At 36.6% G+C, this 23471-nt stretch overlaps 1 protein-coding gene across 1 annotated transcript in view; it reads left to right on the top strand.

Moving 5' to 3' along the window:
- Positions 1-4430: 4430 nt before the first annotated feature.
- Positions 4431-23471, top strand: part of LOC115300234 (ATP-binding cassette sub-family A member 3-like) — a 123769-nt gene continuing 104728 nt past the window's right edge. The window contains exons 1-7 of the mRNA XM_029949882.1: positions 4431-4500; positions 4855-5119; positions 9870-9997; positions 11759-11906; positions 15560-15819; positions 19891-20007; positions 20588-20705. Coding sequence (XP_029805742.1) covers positions 4441-4500; positions 4855-5119; positions 9870-9997; positions 11759-11906; positions 15560-15819; positions 19891-20007; positions 20588-20705 — 1096 coding nt within the window. The 5' untranslated portion in view covers positions 4431-4440. The remainder of the gene's footprint in view (positions 4501-4854; positions 5120-9869; positions 9998-11758; positions 11907-15559; positions 15820-19890; positions 20008-20587; positions 20706-23471) is intronic.

Below are 23471 nucleotides of genomic sequence, written 5' to 3' on the forward strand. Positions count from 1 at the left end.
GCCCTCTTATATGTAATATATATTATAATTTTCCTTGTACCTCGCTGTCTAAGGTCAGGGCCGCCACCCCCAGTGTTGACCCTCCATCCTATAGTTTTGCAGGTCTCGCACTGGACCTCACTGCCTTCCTTTTCCTCTCCAAGCGCCCCTGCTCTGGGGGAATGCACCCCAGACTTCCCAGGGAGGAGAAATTGCCCTCTCCCTCCAAAACACCAGGACAAGCCCTTGAAGTAAGAGACCCTTCTTTGGACCCCAAGACCCACAGAGAAGCTAAGGAGAGCAAATTAAACAATTAAGAAAATTTTATTTTGGTTGCGCTAAGTACGTGAAAGCCAGGGCTCTGGAGGCACATGTTTTGGGTCTAGGGCTGGGGAGTCCAGAACTGACTTGCCGGGTGACTGTCCCCGGTCAGCTGGACTGCTGTAATAGAATACCTACCGCGGGCTGGCGACTTGAAGACCCGCATTTACTTCTCACAGTTCTGGGGCTGGGAAGTCTCAGATCAGAGGTTGGTGGAGTTCCAGTATGTGGTGAGAGCCTGATTTCTGATGCATAGACAGGCGTCTTGTCACTGTGTCCTTCACATGGTAGGGGGAGCAGGGGACCTCTCTGAGGAGCCTGGGTTATAAGGGCATTAATCCATTCGTGGGGGCTCCAGCCCAATGTCCCTCCCTCATCCTGATACCGCCACAACAGGGTTTGGATTTGAACATAAGAGTTTGGGGAGAGGGAAGGACCCAGACAGTCAGATTATAGCAACGTCCTAAGGTAAACTTTGATTTCACTAAGCCTCAGTTTCCTTGTCTGAAAGAGCCTGGATGCTACGTGTACCCATCTCAGAGGGTGGTTAGACTATTTCAACTGACACAGTAAATGTTCAATAAATAGAGAAAAGGGGAATGGAAGTTAAGTGCTGCAGGAAGCTCAAGTTGTCTTAGTTTTCTTCTGTCGAAGCAAAAATGGCACTGGACTAAGTGAAACAGGGAAGGAAGACTTTATGAGAGGCTGTTGGAACAGGGAAGAGAACTGGGTCTGAAGTCAACTCTGCTGAAACAAAGGGTGGGAAGGTGTTTGTGGACTGGGTGAGGCAGTGGGAAAGTTGAAGGGAAGGTTGACCAGTAGAACACATTGAGTAACTTGCAGAATTTGCTCATGTGTTTCTCTGATGAGGCCCCTGTGTTTGCTGATTGGTGCTTGTTAGGAGCTAGCTCCTCCCCTCGCTCAGAGACTGGGAGTAGGGGTGATAGCTCCTTGAGGAATAAATGTCAAGGATGACTCCCAGTCCTTCAGAAAGACAGTTTGGGGTTGCAAAACAGGAAAGAGGCTGTAAAAAGGGTTACCTGTATTTTAAACAGAAAGGATGTATAATTACAAGTTTTCTAAAGCACATGCTCAGAAGGGTGGTCAGGACCTAGAGCTGGGAAGAGGCTTTCTAAAGTTTGGTCCAGCTCAGAGTAACAGTCAGCCCATCACGGTCACCTCACTGTATGCAAAGTAGGCAGAAGATTTAGAAGGAAAGAAACCTCTGGGTTTTTAATTACTTAGATGTTTGTAGCAGCTTTACTCTTTTTTAAAAATTTATTTCAAGTTAGCATACAGTGTAATACTGATTTCAGGAGTAGAATCTGGTAATTCGTCACTTATATATGGCACCTAGTGCTTGTCTGAGTGCCCTCCTTAATGCCCATTGCCCGATTAGGCCATTTCCCCACCAACCTCCCCTCTAGCAGCTTTAAGTTTGTTGTGTTTAAGAGTCTCTTATTGTTTGCCTTCCTTTCTGCTTTTATTTTCCCTCCCCTTCCCCATGTTTACATATTTTTTTTTCTTAAATTCCACATATGAGTGAAATAATTTGTCTTTCTCTGCCTTATTTTGGTTACCATAATACATTCTAAGTCCCTCCACATTGAAAATGGTAGCATTTCATTTTTTTGATTACCAATTAATATTCCATTGTGTGTGTTCGTGTGTGTTTTATCCATTCATCAGTTAGTGGACATTTGGGCTCTTTCCATAATTTAGCTGTTGTTAATAGTGCTGCTATAAACATTGGGGTGCCTGTGCTCTTCAAAGCAGGATTTTTGTATCTTTCGGTAAATACCTACTAGTACAAATGTTGGGTCATAGGGTAGTTCTTTTTTAATTTTTTGAGGCCCCCCTTGCTATTTTCCAGAGTGCTGCACAGTTTGCATTCCCACCAACAGTGTAAAAGGGTTCCCTTTCTCCACATCCTCACCAGCATCTGTTGTTTTCCCAAGTTGTTAAATTTAGCCATCCTAACAAGTATAAGGTGGTATCTCATTTGTATTTCTCTAATGATGAGTGATGTTGAGCATCTTTTCATGTGTCTGTTAACCATCTGGATGTCTTTGCAAAAGTGTTTATTCATGTCTTCTGCCCATTTATTCACTGCATTTTTTTTTTTGGATGTTGAGTTTGATAACTTTATAGGTTTTTGATACTTTGTCCAATATATCTTCTTCTGCAAATATCTTCTCTCATTTTGAAAGTTGCCTTTTAATTTTGTTGATTGTTTCCTTCACTGTGCAGCTTTTTATCTTGATGAGGTCCCAGTAGTTCAATTTTACTTGTATTTCGCTTGCCTCTAGAGACATGTCAAGTAAGAAGTTGCTGTGGCTGAGGTCAAAGATATTGCTGCCTGTTTTCTCCTGTAAGATTTTGATGGTTTCCCTTGTCACGTTTAAGTCTTCAAACCATTTTGAACTTATTTTTATGTATGGTATAAGAAAGTGATCCAATTTCATTCTTCAGCATGTTGTTGTCTAGTTCTCCCAGCACCATTTGCTAGAGACTGTCTTTTTTCCATTGGATATTTTATCCTGCTTTGTTGAAGATGAGTTTGCCATACGATTATTGGTCCATTTCTGGGTTCTCTATTCTGTTCCATTGGTCTTTGTACCTGTTTTTGTGCCAATACCATACTGCCTTGATGATGACAGCTTTGTAATACAGGCTGACGTCCAGGATTGTGATGCCTACAGCTTTTTCAACATTACTTTGGTTATCCAGGGGCTTTTGTGGTTCCATACAAATTTTATGATTGTTTGTTCTAGCTTAAATGTTTTTTTATGTGTATTTTCCACTTTAACAATTGGGTTGTTATATTTTTATTATTAGTGTATTATGGCAATGCTTATATATTCTGGGCATGTCCTTTGCTAGATAAATGTGTTAGAAATATTTTATCTTCTTTTATAGCTTGCTTTCTTATTTTCATGATGGTATTCTTTGATGAGTAAAACTTTTAGATTTTGATGAAGTTCTTTTTTATGGCTTGTAGTTTTTTCATTTACTTTAAGGAATCTCTGTATACACAAGACCACAGAGATATTCTCCTATCTGTTTTCTACTAGTTTAATAGGTTAGCTTTATAGGTCTAGGATCACTTCTTCCTCCATCCTTTGAGATCCTAACCTAATGCCCTTTTGTGGAATTTCTAAAACTTCTGTTTTTTGCCTTGAAAATGGTAAGCATACTATTTAAAATTTTTCTCCTGATAATTCCACCCCAGATGTAATGAGTACCAGATATTATATTCAGAAAAATTGTTTGGAGAAATAGCTGAGTCTCAGGGATAATATTTTTCTCCAGAGAGGATTTTTTTTTTATGCCAGGCACCATAGGCATTTGCAATATGAGATACCTTCATCTGGTATCAAGGATTAAAATTATTTGAAATTGGGCTCTAGTCCCTGGGAAGGCCAATCTCCTTCACATTCATCTTTATTTATAAGGTGAGGTACTAAAATAATGTCTTCCCTTTCTGTCCCTGAATTGTAGCTCTCTCTCAGTAGCTGCAAGAATTTAAGTCAAGTGTTCAAGATCACACAGATAGTGGTAGAGCTGGGAATCAACCTAGATAGTCTGATTTCACATCCCAGGTTATTAATAGCCTTATTAATAGACTAATAAAATAAGAACAAATAAAAACTTTTGTTATGTTTCTCATTATAGACCTAAGTGACTTAACATGTCACTTAATAGATGTTCAGCAAATAGTCATTAAATATAAGAATGAATCTGCTCCTATTAGCAGTGTTGTTAATGGAGGTACTTTCAATTTTGCTAATTGTTGCATGTCATTTTGGGCTTATTGCTGTGATGTGATTTTACATGCCATTTTGTCTTTTTGCTGATGGTGATGATTGATTTTCTTTTGTATTTCTTAATAATAATTGGAAAAGATACTGGTCAAATTTACCTTGAAACTTGCATCAATAACTTCCTGATCTTTGTTTTGTGCTTGAGGTTTTATACATATTAGAAACATGGTAGGTACTAAGTAGGGATGTAGGGATAAACAGCCTCTCTAATATTTCAAGTGCTTATTGTTTCTTGGTGTCATCCTTTAAAGTTGATTAGAACGTTTGGCAATTCAAATTTAAGTAAAAATCTTTACTTCTTCCTTAGAGTTGAAGAATGGATTTCTCATGGTTTTACCAATTTATGGCTCTTCTGTGGAAGAATTTTACTTTAAAGGTAAGTTGAGCTATCTATAGGATTTTTGCAACAGCTAATAGACTACAATGGGAAAATTCTTACAGCCTGACCACTGCTTTTCAATTTATACTCTTATATTTTTCTCAGTCTTAGGGCTGGGAGTATCTCTTCCAAGTATGAAGAGTCCTCACAGAGTGAAATAATAGCAGAATGACATGTAGTAAGGACAGATGGCCTGGGAAACTACTGCTATTATAGAATGAAGCTGTTCTTCTTTGCCATCTATGTATCTTCTTTTGAGAAAAAGTATCTTTTAATAAAAAAGAGTTAGGCATTTGCAGAGGTAATGGATTTGTAGGACAATTAACGTAATCTTTTTTTTCCATCTCCTAGAGGCGGCGATTGGTGGCATTATTTGTGGAATTCATCCTAACGTTACTATTTGCTGGCACACTTCTATTAACACGCAAGATTTTGACTATAAATCTGTATGGGCCTTTCAGTTACTCTCTTCAGACTCTTGATGAGTTACCTGCCTTTCTTGGAATGCCCAGCATTTTTCCTGGTCCATGGGAACTGGCTTTCGTGCCTTCCAAAAGTGTTGTGGTGAAGAGTATTGTTGACCACGTGAAAAGGGATTTACACTATAATTTCACAGGTTAGAAGTTAAAGTTTTTTGAAAAAAATGTATTACTAAACTGGATTTCAGTAAAGACACATATGTAACCTTTTAACAAGGCATTGTTTTCCCAAGTAAAGCATTGTAGGATATATCCTCATAATCATAGAGTACCCTCCTAGATATCATATTACGGACTTTGTTAAACTTTCATAAAAAAATTTTCTCCTAGAGCCCAAACAGATAGTACTATTTAAAAATTAGATGATCAGTTTATATTATTTTGGGTTATTATCCAATTCTGTGACACTAAGTCTTCCTGATTTCTGGTTGTGCTTCTTAACCCTGGGTAAGTGTAACCCTGGAGGTATATGATGTGCATGAGAGGCACACACAGGCACAAGATAAGCCTGAGGCCTCATTCTGGATGTGTGCTCTGTGGTCAGTTATTTCAAACATTGTTCATATAAAAATGTTGTGCAAGTCATACATAAATGCTTTAGAGAAGACTTAAGCAACATAGAATTATCTTAAAAGCCTCCCATAAGCTTACCCTCACATTCCCAACTCAATTTCTCTCTTTTTCTCCCAGAAAGAAACACTGTCAAAAGTTTGGTGAGCATACCTCTAGTGCCCCTTCCTTTTACATACATACGTTTATTCACTAGTACATTTTTTCAACATGGTTTTTTTTTTTTTTTGGCTCTCAAGGGATTTGAGGGAACTTGAGATTAGATGCCTTCTCAGAACTTATTTAAAAAATCATTGAAGTAGAAGAATGCAAAATCCCCATAAATTTTTGAAGTATATAATACAAATATCCTAATAAATATAGTCTCATTGAAGCCACTTTGGGTTACCCAGAATATTTCCTAATTTCCACTCTGAGTTCATCTTTGATGCGTGGGATTCTTAGAAATGTATTTCTTTACTTAAAAACATTTGGAATTTGTTCTCTTTCTGGTTTTTTTTTTCCATTTTTGTTTCAATTTCCTTGAATCGGAATATTTTATGATTTCAGTTCTTTGAAATTTTGAGAATTGTTTATGCCCACTTTATGGTGTGTTTTGAAAAATATGCCATGTGCATTTGGAAAGACCGTGTGTTTTGTAGGTTTTGCTTGTAGTGTTTTATAAATGCTATCCAGATGAAGTTGTCAAGTTGGTTAATCATAATGCTTTTCAAATATGTATTCTTACTGTTTTTTTGTCTGCTTATTCTATCAGTTATTGACAGAGACATTACATTTCCAGCTAGGTGTTGTTAGTATGAAATAGGTGTTTTATATCTAAATATATAGATACAAAGCATCTACTTTAACATTATATATAATGTTAAAATTTCTTTTGCTTATATGTTTTGAAACTATTATCTCATGTGATCTGTCTGTTGAATTGTTTCTAAAAATATTTCTCTGTTCTGGAATTTCCACTTGTCCTGTTTTTAATAGAGCTCAGGCATCCAGAGAAGTGTTCTGTCTTTTTAACTGTGTTAACCATAGTTAGTTTAAAGTCCCACCCAGAAAGTTCTGGTATCTAGATTACTTGTATATGTTTTTTTCTCTTTAAGTCCTTGAGTTCTGTTTTATAGCGTATTTTGTATATTTTTATTAAATGACAGGTGTTGTGGATAAAAAAACATCAGAGGCTCCTGAGGGTTAACTTTTCTTCTGGGTGGTTGTTAGAGTACTGATAGAGCAACTTGATTCTATCCAAGTCCGGTTTGGGGCTTCATAAGGGCTGCTCTCTTTTCAGTTTTGTCATTACGCTTGCAGCATAGCCTGTGTCCTAGGGCATGGCTCTTCTAGGGTGTCAGCTGGAAGGCTGGAGTATTTATGAAGGCTCCTCTACCTTTGTGGGGCTTGAACTCTTAATACTCTGTTTCATCCGCACTGTATACCCGATGAAATTCCTGCTCAGCGATTGAGCCAGTCACCTGCTGTTACCTTCTTGATTTCCTAGAGTCTTAGCCTGTGTATTCTCAGATAAGGAGTTGGCGGGTGACTTCAGGGAAATTTACAAGCTTATTTTCACTTCTATGCTGTTCTCCTCTCTTTGCAAGTTAACCTGTCAAGTTCCAGTGATTTTGGAAGCTTGACCTCTCATCTCTTCTCTTCAGCTCAGTAAGTCTACAGTTTTCTGCAAGTGCTTTCAGGGAAAGTATCAGGGTGAATATGACACTCACCCTACACATTTCCCTTTTTCAAGGTGTGTAAGTTCATTAATTATTCATTGCAGCTTTATTTGCAGTTAACCAAGGTATAGAAGCCACGTAAGTGTCCATCAACAGATCAATCCACCGCAGAAAAAGAAGAAGATCCTGTCATTTTTTAACAATATATACTATGTTAGGAGAACATTATGCTAAGTGAAATAAGTCAGACACAGAAAGACAAATACTGTATAATCTCACTTATGTGTGTTATCTAAAAATATTGAGCTCACAGAGCAGAGAGTAGAATCGGGATTTTTGGAGCTGGCGGTGGGGATGGGGAAAATGGGGGATGATGGTCAGGGTGTATGTACTTTCCGTTATAAAGGCGAATAAATCCCGGCAATCTAATGTACATGGTGGCTATAGTTAATAACACTATATAGTGTGTATGAAATTTATTCAGAGAATAGATCTTGTAGTGTTCTCATGAAAGAGGATGGTAACTACATAAGATAATAGATGTGTTAATTTACTTGATTTTGGTAATCATTTTACAGTATATGTATATATTAAAATATAATGTTATACCTTAAATCACATTATATGACTTACATATATACAATTTTGCCAGTGATACCTCAATCACTCTGGGCAGAAAATTTTTTAAATAAAGTAAGTGGTAACTGTGTGGTGATGGACTGGTGGAAGGATTAATTAGCTTGATTGTGGCAGTCATTTCACAGTGTATACATATATCACATCATCATGTTTTACAGCTTAAATATGCACAACTTGTATGTGTAATGTAGTTCAATAAAGCTGGGGGAAAAATAAAGTCACCCTAGATAATAAATGAATAATAAATGAAAATAAATAAATAAATAATAAACAAATAAATTTCCCTCCAGTTCTATTTTTGAGAAATCTATGCAAACACACATTTTATCTTCACTAAACACTCAAAAATCTCTCACTTTCATTCAAAAATCTCTCACTGGGCCTGTGTGTCTCAGTAAGTTAACCACTGACTTCAGCTCAGGTCATGATTTTGCAGTTTGTGATTTCAAGCCCAATGTGGGGCTCTGTGCTGACAGCTCAGAGCCTGGAACCTGCTTCAGATTCTGTGTGTCCCCCCCCCCCCCGCCTCTAAAAATAAATATTTAAAAAATCTCTCACCATCTTTTTTTTATCTCTCTCGGTCTCTTTCACATACTCCTGCTTGAGCAGGTAACACCTTTCGTGAAGCCCAGACAAGTGAATGAAAACAGACTGAGAGACTGGTGGCTTCCTCCACAGTCCCTTACCCCCACGGCCAGGCAGCTATAAAGAATTGTGGCTATTCCCACAGCGTTCCGTGGTTAAGGCAGATTGAGAAGTTCCCTGCAACATGCATGGGTGAGATGGATGACAGGTTCAGATGCAGAAACTGAGGCTCCATGCCCCAAAGGGTGCCTGACTACCTGTTGGTACCCACTTCACTTTGTTCGCACTGTCCTTTCAAGAGCATATTGTTTCCAGCTGTGTGCCTGTTTTGTTTAACTTCGTGGACTTTGTTTTCCCAGCTTTGATCATTTAAACTCTTTGAGGACTTTGTTTCACCCTGCTCCTGGTCACCTTGTGTGGGTGCACCCCCTGATAATGCTCCCTGAGATCCTGCTTCCAGCTTTGGAATTTCAATCCCAGCTGTGCCCACCTTGAGAAGAGTGTGCACACATGGCATTTCCATACTCTACCAGAAATAATTATGACACATAATCACCTCCAATATTAAAATTGTCAAGTTGTTTCATTCTTCAACTTCTGAGTAGTTGTTATTCACGTATTAGAGATTCCCATCTTATAGGACTTTGAATAGATTACAGGGATCAAATTTGCTATTTCCTTTTAAGATGAAAATTACAAAACACTTTGGAAGTATCCCTCTTCCTTATTTCAATATATATTTATTATAATGGTTAATTGTATTTTAAACCTCTGGTAAAACTTTTAAAACTCGTAAAGATTTTCATGCATTCCTAATACCCATTAGTTTGTTATGCCTATGTTTGAACAGCATTTTAAATAAAAAAAATATTTATTTATTTTTGAGAGCAAAAGAGCACAAGTTGGAGTGGGAAGGAGAAAGAAGGAAACACAGAATCTGAAGCAGGATCCAGGCTCTGAGCTATCAACACAGAGCCTGATGCGGGGCTGGAAATCACGAACCATGAGATCATGACCTAAGCTGAGGTTGGATTCTTAACCGCCTGAGTCACCCAGGCGCCCTTGAGCAACAATATTTTAAAATTTATATTTTTGGGGAGCCTGGGTGGCTCCATCGGTTAAGCATCCGGCTTCGGCGCAGGTCATGATCTCATGGTTTGTGGGTTCGAGCCCCACGTCGGGCTCTGTGCTGACAGCTAGCTCAGAGCCTGGAGCATGCTTTGAATTCTGTGTCTCCCCGTATCTCTGACCCTCCCCTGCTTGCGCTGTCTCTGTCTCTCAAAAATAAATAAAAGACATTTAAAAAAATTTATATTTTGGTAGTCTTTCATCAGTGTAAAGCATTTTTCCATCTTATAGATAGAAAAGGCAGTCAGATACATTTGCCCTTGTGTGGGTAACTCACACATTAGATTTGTTTTTCTTTCTACAGTTCAAGGCTTTTCTTCAGAACGAGATTTTGAAGAGTATGTTAAACAAGAGAATAACTCTAAAAAAGTGTTGGTTGCTATTATTTTTGACCATAAATTCCAGAATAGTGATGATCCCTTACCACTTAAGGTAAGAAGGTTTTATGTAGAATCTTTAGAAGTATACTTAAAGTTTCTGAGGTTTAATTAAGTGGAGGCATAATTATTTCATTTAGTAAATGGGGAGACTGCAGCTTACGCAAGATCATACTGCTTGTACATAGTTGAGCAGGGATTTAAATCCAAATCTGTTTTCTGCATATTTGCATTTATTTAGCCAGAGCTTTATGTTGGTGGGGAAAGAATTGGATTTACCACATACTAGACTTTCTCCTTATAAATCAGAATCATAGGAGACATTGACCACCAAGGATATTACCTTTCCCACTGTATCTGATGTGGCAGCTCTGTACATGATGGTGAAGTGAATGCAGATTTCCCAGCTCAAAAGACCTGATGTATTCAAAACAGATGCATCTTCACCAGCATGGAACACAGCATGAAAATGTTCCTCTTTCTTTTGTTTGGATCTCGTAATTTTTCTCCAAAATCTAAATATAGAAAACAGTGCTAAGGTTTAGCCAAGTGGAATCAGAATTAGGACATAGGCAGGCTCTGAGGAAGATTCTGATAACAACCTCCAAGAAAGAGAGACAAGGACTGTGCTTTGAACTTGGTGTGATATTGAGAGAAATAACAAAAATATGATATAGATGTATGCTATAACTCTACATCTAAGATAACTTCTGGTTCTCCATGGAATGAAAAAGTAAGGAAAATTGCTGGGTTGTAAGTAGGGTTGGTGGTGTGTTTTCATCCTGTTCCAGCACTCCCTCACTCCTTTGATGTGTGCAAAATTCCCTCAAGTTACTGATATGGGGTAAGCTGGTGCTGGTGTAGGCTCATCAGTGTATATAGAGTGCAGTCAAAATATTTTTGGTACAATTTCAAACGTCACCTACTCTGCCTTGTACAATCTCCCCCCTGTCCCTGCCACTTGGCTCACTCTCTTACCTTTAACATTGCTACTGTGTCTTGCTGTACAGTATCTCTCCTAACCACACCCACCTCTTTCTTCCTCCATACTCCCATAAATGCCCCTTACATGTTGCTATCACTGAATTTTCTATAAATACATATATTGTCTCAACTATAATTTGAGCTTCTTGTGTAATAGGTGCTATGTCTTAATCCTTGAACATGCAATAAGTGTCTGAAGCTTTTGGCTTGATAACTGAGTATATTAATATTTACCTAGATTTGTGACATCTGCCTGCCCCTCCTGGTGTTCCTGATTTCTCTGGTCTGACCCTTGACTCTAGGCAGCTGCTGGACCATTTGCTGTCTTGTAAAGCTACTTAGACCCAGCATGCTCTACCTTGAAGTTTACTTACTTCTCTAGAATTAGTATTATCTTTTCATTTAATAATGAAATTATGTAATATTCCACATTTATGTTTTATCACATTTCTCTGTCCTCATGTGGGAGTCTTATGTTACAATCACTTTTAGGAGAGGAAGGGATTTTCCTCTCAAAACACTTGGCTGACATAATGGGAAGAGAAATTAGCAACATTTTTTGGTGTGTTTCATTTCAGTTTGCATGCCAGCTATCTATTTCAGGAAAAAGACGTTGGCAGTAGTGTGCAAGTTGCCACCATGTTTGTTTACCACAAACCCACAATAGCCGTATGACAAGTCTGCTCCACTGCCTAACGTTCAGAATCCACTTAGTGCTCAGCAGTCTGCCGCAGAATTACCCGCATGCGATTTTTCTTTAACTTCCTTTTGTTTCTCATTCTTGCTTAATTGGCTTTTGTTTACAAATATTGTTTCTTTTTGCTCCCTGTAGGTAAAATATTATCTGCGATTTAGTAGTTTTCAGAGGAACAAGTATGTGGGTTTTGTCCGAACAGAAGGCTGGGAAACAGGTGTTCTCTTTCCAGCTTTTCCTTCTCTGGGACCCAGAAGTGTACTTAGTTCACACGGGGGGACTCCTGGTAAGCAGATCTTTAATCATACTTATTTTTATATCCTCGTCATGTAGGTTCTTAAGGCACCACATATTTATACCTATATTTCTTCAACCCTGTGATGAAAATTGTTAATTTTTAACTTACTGTGCTATTGATTTCTTCTTTTTGTTTTTAATTTAAATTCAAGTTAGTTAACATACAGTGTAGTCTTGGTTTCACGAGTAGAATCTAGTGATTCATCTCTTACATCTTTTTCCCAGTGCTCATTCCTAAAGGTGCCCTCCTTAATGCCCATCACCCATTTACCCCATTCCCCATCCATGTCCCTCCAGCAACCATGTTTGTTCTCTGTATTTCAGAGTCTTTTATGGTTTGCCTCCCTCTCTGTTTTTATCTTATTTTTCCTTCCCTTCCCCCATGTTCATCTGTTGTGTTTCTTAAATTCTACTGGTGATTTCTTGGGCGCCTGGGTAGCTTAGTCGGTTAAGCGTCAGGCTTTGGCTCAGGTCATGATCTCACGGTTTGTGGGTTCGAGCCCCGCATCGGGCTCTGTGCTGACAGCTAGCTCAGAGCCTGGAGCCTGCTTCAGATTCTGTGTTTCCCTCTCTCTCTGACCCTCCCCTGCTCATGCTGTCTCTCTTTGTCTCTCAAAAATAAATAAAAAACAGAAAAGTTTTAAAAATAAATAAATAAATAAATAAATAAATAAATTCTACTGGTGATTTCTTTATTTGAAATTTTCAGTGTCCCAAAACCTATATAATTTCTATACATTGGAACAATGTATTTTTATCTTTTCCTGGTCATTGTATATCCTTATTTTTCCATGTAGGTTTACTTGTGAAATTTTTATTTTAATGACTTTAACATACATATTCCTGGGTTCTGACACAGTCTGATCCATTAAAACTGTATGCTATTCTGTTGGGTTGGTAAACAGTTTCTAATATAGCTATAGTAATTTAAAACTTATTATACAGACTACCATTAAAACATCTTTAATGTGGGGCTTTGTTTTCATTAACAATAATGCATATTTACCTTGAGGAAATTACTCAACACGAAAAGCTATAACCAATTTAGCATAATTCATAAACATTTGAAATAATCTGCATCTTAAGTATAGTGGATGAATAACAAAAGTGTAAAATTTAATTTGACTGAACATTGTACAGTCATTAAAAATAGCCATCATTAAATCTTCTGAAAAAGCAGAGTTCAGAACTGTATATTGAAATGATCACGGTGTAAACTACATATTAATCATCACAAAGCTGGGACAAATTTCCAAATAGGAAAACATTTACTCTGTTAGGTGGTGGGATTGTTTTGCATGTTATTATTTTCTTTAAAAAATATTTTAAACTTTTTTCCATCATAAAGTTTAACAAGGAATCTGATGTCTTTTCCATCATATCTACTGGATTGTGAACTTTGCCTGGGATATGGCTTTCTAAGGGTTAGTTGGAGAATTTTAAGGGCTGCCAGGGATATGCAGATGAAATAAAAGGAATAAATTTTGGAAAAGAAGGAGTGAAATTATCTTTGTTTGAAGTTGACAGAATCACATATGCAGGAAATTCTGAACAGGTCCATAAAAAAGTACTACATACTATGTATTAATTTAACAAATACCCAAGATAGAAAGCCAGTCTACAAAAATAAATTACAAATCTACACTGAAAACAACAAAACATTTCTGAGAGATAATATAAACACCTAAACAAATGATAAGATATCTAAATTCATTGGTCGGGTGGCTCAGAATTGTTAGGATGTAGATTCTCCCAAAATTGATCTATGATAGCAATAGTGACAGTCAAAATCCCAGCAGTCTTTTTTGAAAAAATTGGCAAGCTTATTCCAAAATTTATAAGGAAATGCATAGGGTCTAGCTTAGTAAAAAACAATCTTGAAAAAGAATGACAATGTTAAAGAGTATTTAAGACTTACAGCAAATCTACATCATTAAGTCATAACTTGTATAAGTGTAAGGATGAAGATACACATTAATAAAAGGAATGAAGTAATAAGGTGTCTGGAAATAGGCATTTGATTTTCCACAAAGATGCCAATATAAGTCACTGTCGGAAGGAAACCTTTTGAGCAAGTTGTGATGGAATAACGTAGCATTTATATGGAATGAATCACTAACTCATCCACACAGTATTAGTTAATTAATGAGATGATCATAAACCTAAATGTAAAAGCTAAAATCATAAATCTTCCATAACAAAATTTATGAGAATATCTTCATGAATTTGGGGCTAGCAGTGATTCATCAAGACAGAAAAAGCATTACCATAAAAGGGAAAAAATGGATAAATTGATTTCATTATAATTAAATATTTCAGCTTATGTGAAAGACACTATTAAAAATATTAAGGCAAGGGGTGCCTGGGTGGCTCAGTTGGTTAAGCATTCAACTCTTGATTTTGGCTCAGTTCATGATCTGATAGTTTGTGAGTTTGAGCCCCTCACTGGGCTCTGCACTCACTGCTCAGAGCCTGCTTCAAATTCTGTCTCCCTCTTTCTGCCTCTCCCCTACTCACACTTGCAAGCATTGTCTCTCCCTCTCTTTCTCAAAAAAAAAAAGGAAAAAAAATGAACATCAAGAAAATATATAGTAAGGAAAGATCCAGAGGGAAGAAAATGTGACACAGATTTACATTAAAAATTTACAAAGAATTTGTATAGATTAATAGAAAAATCAGTTTCAGATATCACAGCAATACTACATTTTAATAAAAGTTTTTTTTAAGTGTTTGCTCATTTTCATACTAAAGTTCTGTGACAACAAGAAGCTATTTGCATACTACCACAGATCCAGTAACCACACTGAATATCACTGCCTTAGTGGACATCAGCTCATATAACTCAGTATGAACTTAAGTTTTCAAATGTCAAGGGTACTAAATTAAAGTCTGTACCTACTCAGTAATTCTCATTCAGTTGATTGAAATTGAGAAAGCAGTTCTGTGTTTCACACAATATTTTACTTTCTGGGAAGCTGGGAATTAGTCTCCTTTTATTATTTTTTTTTAATATATATATTTTTTGGAGATACTGTGTGTGACCAAGCAGGGCAGAGACAGAGAGAGGGAGAGAAAGAGAGAGAGAGAGATCGATCCATCCCAGGCACCCCAGGATCCTTTTAAAAAGAATCTTCTTAAAAAAACCACAATGAATAAACAAAAAGCAGAATCAGACCTATAAATACAGAGAACAAACTGAGGGTTGCCAGAGGAGGGAGGAATAGGAGAAATGGGTGAAGGAGAATGGGAGATACAGGCTTCCATTTAAGGAATAAATAAGTCATGGGAATCAAAGGCACAACATAAGGAATATAGTCAGTTGTAGTATAATAGCATTTTATGGTGAAAGATGGTATCTGCCCTTGGGGGTGAGCAGAGCAAAACATACAAACTGGTCATATTACTGCATTGTAGATCTGATATTAACATTGTGTGTCAGCCATACTCATTTTAAAAAAATAATACAAAGTATTATGTATTTGTATGGGGAAACCATAGTAACTGTTTAAGACTATACCAAGGGCCTCTTTACAATCATTAACTTTGTTGTTTGCCTTTGACATACTTCAGTTACCTTTATCTTTGTTCAGCTCGGCTATTACTTGTTCTCTTGTACTTAGCAATCCTTGTTTTCTCACGTAGGGTACATCACTGAAGGCTTCCTGGCTATGCAGCATGCTGTGGATGTTGCTGTCATGAAATACTATAATGACAAGGCTACACAAAAGCTAGTCCAAGAAGTCACTGTATTTGTTCAGAGATTTCCATATCCAGCATATTCTCATGATTACTTCTTTACCTTTTTTGGTATTTTCATCCCTTTAGTAATCTTGTTTATCTTCTCTATGAATCATCTTACCCTCATTCAGGCTATTGTGTGGGAAAAGGAAAACCAGTTGAAGGTAACTCTCCTTTTCTTGTGATAGATAGAGCTTCTGTAGAAAAAGCTGGGTTTGTAGCATAAATTTTTTGTGGAAAGTGGGAGTATTTCTGACCACTGAGCACTGGTGGATAGTTATGTTTCAGTAGCAGCCAAAATGTGAACACTTATTCTCTTGGCAGTTTTCTAGAATTTTTTTTTTTATTAGAATTCATGGTTTGGTCTTTAGTTTTAGTTCCAGAAGACTATGTCACAAGATAATTACAGATAGAATTTAAATGCCAAATGCAGTAAATCTCTCTGGAATAAGGTGAGTTACAAAGAAATCATCAGCTGGGCTTGTGGCATTGTCTTAATGAATTTGGATACAATTATATTGCAAGATTCTATGATTCTTTGATTAGTTTTTCCATTTTCTGATATCTGAATTTTTTTTTTCTAAATGGCCTTTCATAGTTCCCTTTAGAATTTCTGTGCCTTGGTCAGAGAGAATGTCGTATTATGGCCACAGGATTTGCAGTTCAAACTCCAGTCATTTAGCCAATGATTTATATATATGTATGAAGTATATAATGTGTATAATATAAATATATAAAATATATACTGTAAAATAATTTTATATAATATACAAATATATAAAGTAAATAGACTTATATAACTTAGATGTATATATACACACACAAATACATACACATATGATTGATGTATTGCCTGATTTGTTTTAGGAACTCTGATAAATTGTAGATTTAAATCCTATCCCTGTTAATTTATTAATGATGATGGATCATATAACTTCTAGCCTTTTTTCTCAGATATAAATTTAGTATAACTAATTTGCAGGGCTGTCATGACATTAAACTAGGTATTGTGTGAAAAATTACCACTGTCCAGTCACTTGGACCTACTGTTGTGAGGCATCAAGGAGGAAATGCATGTTGGGTGTTCAATACACTGCCAAGCACATGGTGAGTGCTCAGTAGCTGTTAGAGGCGACTGTTAACGTCAGCCATCTCCATGTCACTTACCTCCTTGGGTAATCGTGAATCATGTCATTTTCTCTTTCCTTTCTTAGTGGCCACGCTACTTCACAGATCAGTCTCAAGTTATTTCTCACCATCCAGCTCTTCTCACTCAGGGCTCTGGTCACACATCTCACCCATCCATCAAATGAATGGCCTTTTTGAAACTTCCTTTATGTTTCTATTTCCTCTGACTATAATGCTTTCCTTTTTCTTTTCTGGTTGGTGATCACACAGGTGACTTACTTGTCTCAAATGTTTTGCTGCCATCTCCTTGTTGTGGATATCTCTTTAATTCTCAATTATAATTTAACACTTTTTTTTTGGAGTCCCCAGAACATGATACATAAATGTCAACATTGTGACTCATTTATATTTCTTTTTTTTTTTAATTTCATCGAAGTATATAACATACATACAGAAAAGTGCACACATTCTAAGTGATTGTGTTTTAATCCCTGTAACAAAAATATCAACCTGTATAGCTTATAAGCACTAAAAATTTACTTCTCTCATTTCTGGAGCTGGGAAAGTCCGAGATCGAGATGCCAGCAGATTTAGAATGTCTGATGAGAACCCACTCCATGGTTTGTAGATGGCACCTCACCACTGCCTCCTCCTGTGACGGAAAGAATGCGAGCCCTCTGGGTCTCCTTTATAAGGGTTCTAATTTGTGAGGGCTTGTCCCCCATCACCTTATTGTCTCTCAGTGGCCCCACTTCAGAGTGCCATTACAGTGGGCACTAGTTTTTCAACTCAAGAATTTTAAGGAGAAAACTAACATCCAAACTATTGTAGTAGAGTTGAATGGGTTATCATAAAGAAAGTATGCCCATGCTGTCATGACCCTGTAAGACATAAAACACCACCAACACCCTAGAAGTCTGCTTGTGCTCCCCTCAAAATGTTTCCCCCAAAGTATGCAGTAACCTGATTTCTAATATTTCTAATATTCTAAAACTATTACAGAAATTGATCAGTAACTGATTTCTAATATATCTAATATTCTAATACTAATTTGAGTTAGTTTTATCTATTTTGAACTGATATAAATGGAATCATGCACTATATTATATTGTGTCCATGTGATTCTTTTCAGCTAAATATGTAGCTGTAGTTCATTTATATTCATTGAATTATCTGAGTTTTAAGATTCCATAGTATGACTATCAAAATTCATCTATTTTCCTTTAGTGTTTGGAGTTTGGGTATTGTAAGTAATTCTTCTATGAATATTTTATACATTTTTCGCTGCATATTAGATTATGCATATCTAACTTCAGTAGATAATACCAGTGTTTGCCAATAAAGTTTTACCAGTTTTCACTTCCATTAGCAATGTCTGAAAATTCTATTTGTTCTGCGTTTCACCAACACTTTTCTTCTAATTTTATCTAATTTTCCTTTAAAAATTTTTTTGAATGTTTAATTTGAGAGAGTGAGTGGGGCACCTGGGTGGCTCAATTGGTTGAGTGTCCGACTTCGGCTCAGGTCACAATCTCACAGTTCGTGAGTTCAAGGCCCGCATTGGGCTCTGTGCTGACAGCTCAGAGCCTGGAACCTGCTTCAGATTCTGTGTGTCCCTTTCTCTCTGCCCCTTTCCTGCTCATGATCTGTCTCTCTCTGTCTTTCAAAAATAAATAAATGTTTAAAAATTTTTAAAAAATAATTTGAGAGTGAGCAAGTGGGGGAAGAACAGAGAGAGCAGGAGAGGGAATCCCTAGCAGGCTCTGCACTGTCAGCACAGAGCCTGATGTGGGGCTTGATCTCACAAACCATGAGATCATGACTTGAGCTGATATCAAGAGTCAAGCACTTAATGGACTGAGGCCACCTAGTGCGCAAATTTTATCTAATTTTCTAAGTTTTTCCAATTTTTTGGGAGTGTGTTGGCTTCAAAAATGTAGAGATCTTTCACTTTTCATTGTTTTAGTTGTACAAGTATTCTGCATCCTTGGTTAAGTTTGTTTTTTATGTATTTTACTCTTTTTGATGCTGTTGTAAATGGAATTGTTTTCCTAATTTCCATTTCAGATTGCTCATTGATAGTATATAGAAGTTCTACTGATTTTTGTGTGTTGACTTTGTATTCTACTTTTATGAGTCATTTATTAATTCTGACTTTTTTAATTTGTGGAATCTTTGCCATTTACGTATAAGATCATCTCATCTGCAAACAGGGTACTCCTTCCTTTCCAATTGCTCTGGTTAGAACTTCTAATACTGTGTTGAATAGAAGCAGTAAAAGCTAGTATCATTGCTTTTCTCTTGATCTTAGGTGAAAGAGTATGATATTAGCAGTAATTTTTTTATGTGGCTTTTGTTAAGTTGAGGAACTTCCCATATATTCCTGGTTTGTTGAGTGTTTTATCAGTTTTGAATTTCTGCATCAACTGATCGCTTCTCGGCCTTTTGGCTAAGATCAAGTGAATTTCTGCATCAACTGAGATGATCATGTGTTTTCTCTGAATGTGGTGTATTATATTGGTTGATTTTGTATGTTGAACCCTTCTTGCACTCCAGGAATAAATCCTACTTGGTCATGGTTTAAGTGATTGTTTTTATTTCTGTAAAACCAGAAGTAATGCCCACAGTTTCATCTGAATTTTAGAAATTTGAGTCTTCTTTCATGTTTTTTAGCAGTCTGGCCAAAATTTTATCCATTTGCTTTTATCTTTTTAATTGAATTAAAATATATTTACATTACATATTTGCATTTATAAAATATATTTATGTTCCATTGAATTAAAATATATTATGCCCTACTAGAAGAGGTCATAATAAAAACAAAGGGGATATTAATCTAAGCAGTTTACAGTTTTATGTAAGGGTGTTTTATGTCTGAACAATATCAGGTAAATTATTGGTGAGGGCTTGTAAGCATCACAGCACTGCCCACACACTAGCTGAATAATTTTAATTAAGTCATTGATCTCCTTCTTCTCTATGAATTGGACATTTCTTATTTAACCAATTTTGATTGTGGTGGAAATTAAATTAGATAATATTTGCTAAAGGATTTTGTATAATTATATTGTCTTACATGATGTTGGTTTGTGTTAATTTTCCCACAGGAGTACCTGCTCATGATAGGACTCAGTAATTGGATGCTCTGGGCTGCCTATTTCTTCGCATTCCTCTCTTTGTATTCAGTTATCATCCTTTTGATGTGCCTGATTTTCTTTGCCAAGGCAAGTGTCTGTTTCGCTGTAGCAGACTATAGCTAAACTCTGAGAGGCAAAACAGATACATATGGTGTGGGCCCACTGGATTCAGGAAGTGAACATGTGCCTATTGGTGACTCCACTCTGGAAACTCAAGTGCTACTTAGTCTCTCAGCAAACTAAAATTTTTATTTTTTAAGATTAAAAAAATAGTTATAATTTTTGAGAGAGAGAGAGACAGAGCATGAGCAGGGGAGGGGCAGAGAGAGGGACACACAGAATCCAAAGCAGACTCCAGGCTCTGAGCTGTCAGCACAGAGCCCAATGCAAGGCTCGTACTCATGAGCTATGAAACCATGACGTGAGCTGAAGTTGGATGCCCAGCTGACTGAACCACCCAGCAAACTGAGCCACCCAGCAAACTAAACTCTGAGTCTAGATATGTGAGTCTCCAGTAGTTAATGAATTCTTTACTCATCTCCCTTAGGCTTGTCATTTGTTTCACTAGAACTTTTAAAATATTTAAAGATGTTTCATGTCTCCTCTTTTGTTTTGCTGTGATGCCATTTATAGTGTAACTCAGCTGGCTTCCTGATTGTTTTGCTAGATAGAACCTGTGCCAGTCATCCGATACAGTGACCCATCTCTTGTGTTCGTCTTTTTGCTATGTTTTGCCATCGCCACCATATTCTTCAGCTTTATGGTTAGCACATTCTTCAATAAAGGTAAGTCTAAAACACCTGAGAAAAATTCCTAGTGACTCAGTGGGAATTATATTTGAAAGCTCCTGTGGCTTTCATTTGCCATCTCATCTGTAGCCTCTGGTTATATTTAACTAAAAAGATAAGTATTATATGTACACAGAATGATTTGTAAAGGAATGAAAGGAGCAGTGAAAATATAGTATAGTTACATGTAAAAAAGGATAAGAACCAAAATAAGATCATATTTGAGTACTCTTTTTAACCTTTACCTGTGGCTTCACATAAGGTATCTGTTAAACCACCCGGCAGGAATGGTAATGTTTGGGATGGCTTCCATATATCCCACCGGAGGGAAGAAAGTCTGTCAGTATCTGAGGATGATCCTGGGGTGTGCGAAGAGGAAGAAAACACAGAATTGCTTGCCTGAAGTAAAGGGTCTGTGTAGTTCATTAATAGATTTTTATTGTGCATTTGATGTGAATCTGAAATACAGTGTCCCAGAAAGCTGACGTTGACCTTGGAGACGTGCAGATCATATGCACAAAAAAAATGATTTGATGGGACATGCAGAGAGCAGTGAAAATTAATGAATCATAGTATGCACATGAAAAAAGAATTGAAATACTCCAAATTCATATTAAGGTTGAGGTAAACCAAAGAATGCTTCCTGTAGAGGTTAGTTTTTAAGCATTTTTGAAAGACTAGAAGATTGGAAGAGGAAGCCAACTCAGAGGACGCAAGTATCATATCTTTGTGGGGGCACAGCATCTAATATACAAAGGCCGGTGAAAATTGTTTCCTTCCTTTTTGAGGGCTCACATGCCAATAGCAGTCATGACCAATAACCCTGTTTTATTTCATTTTCATTTTTCTCAGTAGATTATCACGAGTATTGTTAGTTAATGGACCCTCACAAGGCACATGATCCTTTTGTACAACCTATAAATAGCCAAACAAAACCAACCAACTGAGGGGGTAAAGAAAAATTGGTATGTCCACATAAAGCACAATGTGATATACCAAAGAGAAAAAAGAGACACTTAAAAAACAAATACTATTTTTTTCTGTTTCTGGCATTATGACAGACTATATATTTAGAAAGTTTTGTACTTGTCTTTTGGTATCTATATATGACTTTCATTATGGTATATACTTAGAAAAGGAATTGCTAGGTCATAGGGTTTGTAAATATCCAAAATGACTACCCGTGTCCAACACTTCCAGAGTGGGCATTTACAGCCCTACTAGATGAAGATGAGAATTCCCGTTGCTCCATATCCTGGCCAAAATTCACTATGTCAAACTTTAAATTGTACCATACTAGAGATGTGAAATACTATCTTATGGCAGTTCACACCTGCACTTTCCTACTTACTGATGAAGCTGAGTGTTTATTAATATGAGTCATGTGTTTCCTTTTCTATAAAATCTGTGCATTCTTACCTATTATGATTATTGATTTGCAGGAGTTATTTATATATTCCTACTACCTACCTTTTGTAAGCTGCAAGTGTGTTGCAAAACGTGTCCCAGTTTGGAGCTTTTAGCTTTTTTTAATTGTCTTTTAATAGCAATTTTTAAAAAATAGTTGATTGTCAAATTGGTTTCCATGTAGCACCCTGTGCTCTTCCCCACAAGTGCCCCCCTCCATTAATGTAACCAATCATTTCCTTTACCAATCTCATCCTTCATAGTTTGTGATATTAAATATTTCAGTGAAAAAATTCTCCAGCGTTATAGAGTTATCTTCCTGTGTTCTCTATAGGGATTGATTCTTTTGTGTGTGGTATGATATGGAGCATTGATTTTTCTCTCAAGTGCATATTGACCATTGTCAAGAATCATGTGTATATATGGCATATGACATAAGTCCTTTATTTCCAGAATCTCCGATGTATCCCATTGGGTTTTTATATCTACCCTTGTATCAGTAACACATTTTTGAGATTACTGTGGTTTTATAGTAAGTGTTGAAAATGGGAAATATGAGCCTTCAGTTTTATTTTTTGTTTTTGGCTGTTGAGGGTTCTGTGTAACTCCACCTGAGTTTTAGGTTTGGCATTTCTTGTTCCAAAAAAAAAAAAAAGGCAACTGGGATTTATTTTTAAAGTCACATGAATCTTTAAATCCCTTTGGGGAGTATTGTCATCTTAACAATATTGTCTTCTAATTCATTAAGATTTCTTTCCATTTATTTAGGTAGTCTTTAATTCATTGAGGAATATTTTGTTGTTTTCAATGTACACTTCTGCAACCACTTGGTTTAATTTATTCTTAACTATTTTATTTTTTATGCTCTTACGAATGGAATTCTTTTTAATTTTATTTTCATATTGTACATTGATAGTGTACAAAAATTCAGGTGAGGGGCACCTGGCTGGCTTAATAAGTTACACGTCTAACTTGGGCTCAGGTCATGATCTCACTACTACTGAGTTTGAGCTCTATGTTGGGCTCTGTGCTGACAGCTCAGAGCCTGGAGCCTGCTTCAGATTCTCTGTCTCTCTGTCCCTCCCCTGCTTGCATGCACTCACTCTCTCAAATATAAAATTTTAAGATTTTTTTTAAAATTCACCTGATTTTTGTGTATTGATCTTGTATCCTCCATTGTTGGTGAATCTGTTCATTAGTTTTAATAGATTTTTTTTGTAGATTCTTTAGGGCTTTTTGCTGATAAGATAATGTCCTCTGCAAATAGAAAAAATAGAAATAAGCCTACTTCTTTGCCTCCAATTTGGATGTCTTTCCTTTTCTCTTTCTTTCTTTCTTTTTTTTTTCCCCCTAATT

The sequence above is a fragment of the Suricata suricatta genome, chromosome 8, assembly GCF_006229205.1.
Source record: "Suricata suricatta isolate VVHF042 chromosome 8, meerkat_22Aug2017_6uvM2_HiC, whole genome shotgun sequence".
NCBI classification, from domain to species: domain Eukaryota; kingdom Metazoa; phylum Chordata; class Mammalia; order Carnivora; family Herpestidae; genus Suricata; species Suricata suricatta.